Raw genomic sequence first — 7,951 nt, forward strand, 5'->3', positions numbered from 1 at the left:
CACTTTTGTGAAGGTAAATACAAGCTTGTCAAAGATTGGTGTTCCCATCAGTCACTTAAACACAAAAACATAGGAAAATAGGGTTGAGAAAAAACAAAAACAGCAGTTACCCTTTAATACAACGCTCACGTGTACATGGAAACCGTTTTCAGTTGCTGTAACTGTTGTTCCTGTTCATTCTGGGGACAAAACAAAGTCCTCTGTCAAAATGTGCTCTAATATTTTGCTGTTAACTTCAGATAAACTCTTTTTTTGTCCTCAATCTGTTACTTTGGGATTACATTAGAAGAGAACTCTTCTGTTTTTTTGGACGAGAGGAGTTGCAGCGACTGTTTCTTTTGATGTTCGTATGTCAACATTGTTTTAAGACCTAACTCGAAAAAAATCGGTGAGCCTTTTCTCTTCGACAGGACGTCATGGAAACCAGGGTAAAGTTGGGAGAGCTGGATAGCAGTCTTGGCCAAGTCCAAAGTTGTGTGTGTGTGTTGTGCGTGTGTTGCGTTGTGCGTTTGTTCCCCGTTACAGATCTGTCCGTGCACTGGCGGCTGCGGGAGCAAACTTGGGCATTAGCTCTGTGATTTTGCGGATGAAGTCGGACTTTTCGGCGCAGCCTTTGCAGGACTCGCCCCACTCCTCCAGGATCTTCTTCAGGTCCTTCACTTTAAGCTTCTTCAGGTCCAGCTGTTTGTCTACGCGGGACACACAAAATTATCACCATACATATATACAGTATAACCCTTAAGTAAGTATGAGTGGTGGATTGTAACTAAGTACTGTACAAATTTGACAGAGACACACAGACACACGCTGAAAAGATGGAAAATATGGCACCGAGAATGAGAACTCTAGGAAAGTGTTTTTATATAAAAAGGTAGAAATCTTTTGTCCTTCCTTACCATATTTCAGCTCACAGATCTGACTGTCCTTCTTCTTGAGTTTCTCGCAGATCTTCTCCACTGGGGCGTGGTAGCTCAGAGGCTTGGACACCTCGTTGATAATCTTGGTGGCTGCATCGCTCGTTGCCCCGATGTAGTAACACTAGACACGAGAAATGGGGAGAAGGAAATCAAACGTGACGGTTTTTAAAGGGTTAACCATGTAAGAATCTCTCAGGGGCTCATTCCGACTCCCAGGATTTTTGTAGCTAAATATATACATCTCATGTCTAGGGATGCACCGAATGCAGGATTCGGCTGAATATTGGGCTTTTTGACGGGGTTGGGTTTCTGCCGAACCTTAGAATTTTTTTTCCACTGAACCGAACCCTACGCTTGCGCTACGCTGGTCGACGTAATGACGGCGCTGTTGATTACGGGGAGGTGTTTACGTAGGTGGAGCGTTCAATGCAGTAGGCTGTGAGGAAGTGAAAATGGAACTGGTGAGCAGAAAAAGTGATGTTTGGCAGAACTTTCAGTCAAAAGAAGACCATTCAAGTCCAGCTACATGTTCAATTTGCAATGCCAGTTAGTCTGGTGGTGGCGAGGACCCTAAACTATACACAACATCACCGCTGTTACAACATCTGGTATGAAACATCTGAAAGAATACGAGTTGTGCATGAAGGAATCTACAGACAGCAGCCAGAATGCAGCAACTTCAGGTAAATAAAATGAAAAATACACTGCTGTGGGCGTTGTTTGGCACATGTTGGGCCTCCGTTAACAGTGTGAAACCAAATCTTACCGGATCAAATGTAGACAATGGAACAGAAACATGAACCTCGGTCCGGTCCTTGGTTTCGGACTTTTCAGGTGTGAAAGCCCCCCCCTAAGTAACCACGACAGTAAACATTTATTTTATCTGTGGTTTACTCACAAAGCGGTTGTCTTTGCCTTTAGCCTCTTTGCAGCTCTTTATGATGGCGTTCTCGATGTCTGCGGCGTTGAACTTTACGTTGTTGTCTTTTAGCGATTGGTAAAACTTCCCCAGGAAGGAAATACACACTGAAACAGAAAGGGAAAATGCGTATTAAAAACAACTTTCAAGAGGCAACCAGAGGTAGGAGATTTTATCCTCACAGGAGTCCAACGTAGTGACAGATAAACACAAGTTATGACTCAAATATTGTGTGATTTCTGCTATGAGTGTTGGGTTTGTTATTCTTTCTAACTGATATATCGATTCAATCATCAACAATCTAATATAATCGATGCAGGCCGGAGAGAGGGATTACCAGGAAGCTGGAAGAGGGAGGAGAGAAGGAAGGGAGGAAGGTAGGAAAGAGGGAAGTAAAGAAGGAAGGAAGGAAGGAAGGGAGGAAGGTAGGAAAGAGCGAAGTAAGGAAGGAGGGAAGGAAGGAAGGGAGGAAGGAAGTAAGGGAGGGATGAAGGAAAGTAGGAAATAAGTAAGGAAGGGAGGAAGGAAGGATGCAAAATCTAAAATATCGATACACATCTTTAAGTTGCGCCTTTATTTTGAAATGACCACCTTACATTTATACTTTTTTTAAACAAATATTTGAGTTGCTTTGTGTGTTGATATAAGTGTTACTGATTGTGTTAAATGGGCATTAATGAATAGGCAGACTTTGTGATATCAGAAAATATTGTATTGTTGTCCAAACAATCGATATATCGTATTGTGATACAACTTGGGATTTAATCCCACACCAATATTTGAGATAATGGTAAACTTAGTTTTTGCAATGTTGGTTGAGCAAAACAAGCCTGCCATCCGGCAACCGTTAAGGACCACGCCGACTTATTGGGACTTTGGCTTATTCACCGTATCCCCCAGTTAGATAAGTCCTTACATACCCTTCTCATTGTAGCAGTGCTTTGCCTTTCTGAGAATATAGTTCCCAGTTTATATACGGTTAGAAGATGGCTGTGTGTCATGTGACCTTGTTATTTGTACACGCTGTGACTCTACAAATCACAACATATAAATAGGAACATGTTGGCGTTATTTTGTCACTTATTGGGAGCAGTAGGCTAGATGGAGCCGGTTACCTCCAGGATCTGTGCTAAGCTAGGATAGATGGAGCCGGTTACCTCCAGGATCTGTGCTAAGCTAGGCTAGCGGTGGGGGCGTCAGACAGAGTTACGACACGCACGGAGATGAGAAGGGTATGTATGGACTTATCTAACTCTGGGGGATACGGGGAATAAGACAAAGTCCCAATAAGTCGGCAGGTTCCTTTAATGTTGAACCCTGGTAAGTTTAATTTCTAGGATTGCTCCGGTGCCGACGGAAATTCCGCCAGATGTCCCTCTTTTCAGCCGGATGTCCGTCCCCTTCCTCTGTCTTTGTGTTGGCGTTCTAACCTCTGGTGGATTTGTGAAGACTATGGTTAACTGCTCCTCAGATCTCTGCAGGGTAAATCCAGACAGCTAGCTATCTGTCCAATCTGAGTTTTCTGTGCAAAACGCTCGATAAAAAATACTGAAATACAGAAATTATGAACTCCCCTTTAAATTTCTGTCTGACATTTTATATCAGTCAACGTGCTGCTGACAGCAATAAATAGGCCTACTAGAATACATACAAATAACAGTGTGTTACTTTTCGTAGCGATATGTACGAGTGGTTCTTGAGAACAGCCTGGTCTTTTCAACGCACCGTTGCCACTACATAATCAAATTCCCCAGAGTTTCACAGCTCTGTTTGCCTCGCAGCTCCACAAAATAGACTCACACTGTGGTTTATACTGTCAGAGGGCGTGGAACAGAGTACAATCTATATAATAGAAACAATGCAAATGTGTGTGTGTGTGTGCGCGCGCATGTGTAAGGGCACACAGTGGAGACAGTGGAGTAGCACCCTCCTTTGCTACAGATTAGGTTAAACCTGCCATCGCTGACCCCCAAATACGCCCCACCTCCCACTTTCGCTCTGACACATTAACCCCTGACGGCCTCTCTGGGCTCAGCTGGTTTCCACCTACACCCCCGCTGAAAGTGCTGCATATCAGGAAGGATGCAAAGTGAATGTCAAAATGCTAATCGTTCGTGAGCTGTCCTGCTGTTGAATGAACACAGGTTTAGATTTTGGGGCGGGATGCAGGAGATATGACATTTAAAAAAAAAAAAAATTGCAGAAACTTTGGAAAAAGCCCAGTTCTGATCATTGGGGGGGGGGGGTTACAGGTAGGGTTCAAAATTAACTTTTTCATCCACCAGCCAAAAGGTTAGTGCCCCCCACTACGCCTATAAATACAGGAGAATAATAACTTCCTTTACAAAGTTAAAAGACATTATGCAGAAATGGCACATCACACTATAGGCTCATAGTTAGGCTCACACTATAGGATCATGGTTGATTTAAGAAATAAAATACATGTTTATTCCTGGATTCAAAGGGCTGAACGTCTACCAGTCTCAGGATTTTATGTCCAAAAGACTGTTTTTGTAAGCAGCACACAGGTAGCTTTGGATGTTGTTCTGTCCGGAAATCTGTGAGCATCACACAAATACGTTACACCGCCACTTAAAAACCCTTTCCCAGTCATTACCTACCGTTTCTACACTTCATATAAACCCCAGACTCTGTAAAAGGAGATTTCTGCTCCCTGTGATAACATAAAAGTTGCCATTTAGCTGATTTTTGTAGCATCTATAGCTACCTGAAGCTAGCACACAAAAACCTACCTTCACACTCTCCGTCTTTCAGGGCATCAGCGGGACCGGGCACGAGAGAGAGCGCGAGAGCCACCGACAACCCGCTTAAACACAACATTTTCGGGCACGAATAACTCGAACAACGTTTATATTTTCTTATCTAACCGCTGCTGGAAGAAAAACAACTCATTCGTACTCATGAATCGCTACAGACGCCGGTAAAGTGAGCAGCGTTCCTGATTGCACAGGGTTTCCGGTGCTACGTCACACTATGTCGGCGTCTTATTGGTCCAGAGGTGTAACTCGTTCCGTGGTCTTCCACGCATTTTGCTGTGATTGGTCGAAGGCAGAACATTCCGGGAACAACGTCCAGTTGGCGCCGTCTGATTGGGCCACATCCGAGCTCTGATACAGATGAATATAAAATAAGAACTTGTTTTATATTTAAATTGTATACAGAATAATACATATAATTATGTATTGTTATAATATAACATAATACGGTAAAAATAAATTGAAACTATTGAAGTTTAAAAAGAGGATTTCAACTGAGCATCTGTCAGGACTTTCGTATCTAAAAAAATAAATAAAAAAGAAAAATAAATAATAAACAGTAAAAATGAAGATTTTTTTTTTAAATTAAAAGACTTTCGTGTCTAAAAATTAAATAGAAAAAATATTTAAAAAAAAAATTTTTAAATAGAAAAATAATGAAGAAAAAAAACTTGCATATTTAAAAAATAAAAAATAAAGTTATAAAAATAAAAAATATTAATAAAATATATGAAAAATAATAAAAACAATAAAAAAGACTCATGTTTAACAAAAAATAAGATAAAATAGATAAATAAATAAGGAATAAAGACGATACAAATAACTACAAAGACGTTCATATTTAAAAAATAAAATAAAAATAAGAAAGTTATAAAAATTAAAAAAATATATGAAAAATAATAAAAACTAAGGAAAAAATAGATAAATAAATAAGGAATAAAAACAAGACAAATACATAAATAAAAAGATTTAAAAAAAAAAAGGCAAAACGTTTGCTTTCTTTTTTACTTCAAATATTTGATTTTTTTCTACATAATAATGAAAATAAATATTAAAAAAAATAGTTAAAAAAATATCTTCTGTTTTATTAATTTCTTACTGTTGAACTGTCTATTTTTATTTATTTCTCCTTGTTTTTGTGATCTTTTCCTCCGTCATCACTGGATGGCGCTGTTTCCTTCTTTACTGTCAGACAAAAACAAAGTATTAGGGTCAAACAAAAGTATTATAATATTAATGTATATGTATTATTAAATACATGTTGGACTTTTTGTTTTTAAAGCACACAAAGGTAGAGCATTACAGAGAATTACAGCATGACAGTCACACTGAGCCAAATTCATTTCATGTTGGAAAAGCAGCTGCAAAGATGAATCTATTAGTTCTTAACTACTAAATTAGTCTCCAACTATTTTAATAATCGATTTGAGCCATTTTTTTTATGAAAATAAAGTCAAACTTCTCTGATGTCAGCGTGTTAAATGTGAATATGTTCTAGTTTCTTCTCTCCTCTGGGACAGGAAACTGAAGATCTTTGAGCTTTTGGCACTTTTTAGACACTTTTTGAATGTTTGTTTTAATACTGAATGTTTTTCTGTTGACACATTGTCTGTGTGTGAAGTGAATAGACGCTGTTGTTCATTATTTGTCCTTTGACTGAAGAGACAAAGATGCATTTTCCAACAAAAACCAGTTTTCTTCTTTATTGAGAGAAAGTGAATGCAGACAGGTGACGCGCACAGCTCACGACACCACAAACACTCGGCGTTACAAGTTTCATCATTCCTGCTATCGTCTCCGTCTGCACCGAGAGCCAAAGCCCCTTCGGCTGGCATTTAAACAACGGAGCACAAACAAAAGGCAAAAGTCAAAACGAATGAGAAATAAATGGGAATCATTTTTAATGAAATGAAAAGGAGAGGGGACAGGGGACAACGGAAACATTTCATCCTGGGTTTAAACATCAGTTAACGTTGTATATTTAATTTAAATCACAACTCTCACGTCTGATCCGTTCTCCTAAACTCTACTGACATTCCTTCTTTTCCCTCAACAACCGAAAACCTCTTTACCTTTATATTCATTTACTCTGATATTATAATTATCTTCTCTTTTCGTTTCGTCTCCCTCTTAAGTGTACATCATCTCGGCCATGTGTGACATCTTCTTGGGGATGTAGAGATAATACTCCATGTAGCCAGAAAGGTCCTCTATCGTGATGTCGTCCACGTAGGCGCGCGCCTGCTCCGAACACGAGCGCGGGGAGCCTGACGATGACGGCGACAACGAAGCGTTGCCGTTGGCGCTGAGAGTTCTGGCGTCTCCGCCGCCGCTCGCCAGGCTCCCCTCGCACTCTAACGTGGCGTTGCGGAGCCCCGTGAAGGAGTACACCTCCACGCCGCTCCAGCCCGGATGATGTTGCGACCGACACCGGCACTGAGACGGAGATTCGGCCGCCGCCTGCCGGCGTTCCTCCTCCAGGGGATCCGAGCTGTTCTGCCACGCGCAGGAGCAGGGGGGGCGGGGGATTTCTGTGGCGCTGCCGCGGCGGCTGTGGAGCTCCGACAAAGCGCGGAAGTCAGCAGCATCGGCGTCCGCGGGGCGGGATGTCTGCGGCACTTCTGCTTCCTCGCAGGCACTTTTTTCCGAACCGCTCTCCTCGCTCGACTCTCCGGAGATTCCTCCGTCCTTCCTGGGGGATGATGTCGCGCCGGGGGTCTTCTTTAGGGGCGGGCGCGGGGAAACCGCGGCTCCGACGTGTGTCTCGTATTCGCTGCGGGAGCCAAAGACCAGCGGGGAGATGTGGCCGGGAGCGGCCGAAGGAGAGAGCTCTTTCTGGGTGGGGTTAGCAACATCGCAGGCGGGACGAGGCTCCGCCCCCTCGGGCACGGCCAGGCGCTGGTGCTTCAGGCAGCCGCTTGGAGGAGACAGTGGCGAGCCGGCGGCGGCGGCGCTGCAGTAGGTGAACTTGGGAGGGTGCAGGATGGGCGACTTGGAGCGCCGACGTCGCTGCGTTCTGGACGCTCCTCGGGACGTTTTCCTCATGCAGCTAAAGAGGAAAGAGAAGAGAGAGAAAACATGAAACATGTAGTAATCATAACACACACACACACACACACAGTGTCCTTTAACCCCCCCCGATGTAGCACAACTAGACTTTATATTTCACAGTTACTGTTTTCTGTCAGATCGTTTATATGATGAAAAGAGACGGAGGGACTGAGGAAACAGTCAGCTGTTCCCCAAACTCCCGGCCAGTTCAGAGTTTGTTTTTGGTGTTTTAAAACTTAGATAGAAAGATAGAGGCAGTGATGTTTCCTGTTTCCTCACACCGCCTC

The 7,951-nt window shown here is 42.5% G+C and overlaps 2 protein-coding genes across 2 annotated transcripts in view; both read right to left on the reverse strand.

Annotated features, from left to right (window-relative positions):
* Positions 1-78: 78 nt before the first annotated feature.
* manf (mesencephalic astrocyte-derived neurotrophic factor) lies at positions 79-4,814 on the reverse strand. Its single transcript, XM_031308592.2, has 4 exons — positions 4,590-4,814; positions 1,816-1,943; positions 897-1,038; positions 79-689 (listed from the first exon to the last, which is right to left on the reverse strand). Exons 1-4 carry the CDS (start codon positions 4,675-4,677, stop codon positions 520-522), a joined length of 528 nt encoding a protein of 175 aa, XP_031164452.2. The 5' UTR covers positions 4,678-4,814; the 3' UTR covers positions 79-519.
* A 1,470-nt stretch (positions 4,815-6,284) lies between these two features.
* The window catches only part of LOC116056461 (oxidative stress responsive serine-rich 1), a 4,009-nt gene continuing 2,342 nt past the window's right edge, over positions 6,285-7,951 (reverse strand). Inside the window, exon 4 of the mRNA XM_031308591.2 lies at positions 6,285-7,662. Coding sequence (XP_031164451.1) covers positions 6,744-7,662 — 919 coding nt within the window. The 3' untranslated portion in view covers positions 6,285-6,743. The remainder of the gene's footprint in view (positions 7,663-7,951) is intronic.

The sequence above is a fragment of the Sander lucioperca genome, chromosome 6 (assembly GCF_008315115.2).
Source record: "Sander lucioperca isolate FBNREF2018 chromosome 6, SLUC_FBN_1.2, whole genome shotgun sequence".
Lineage (NCBI taxonomy): Eukaryota > Metazoa > Chordata > Actinopteri > Perciformes > Percidae > Sander > Sander lucioperca.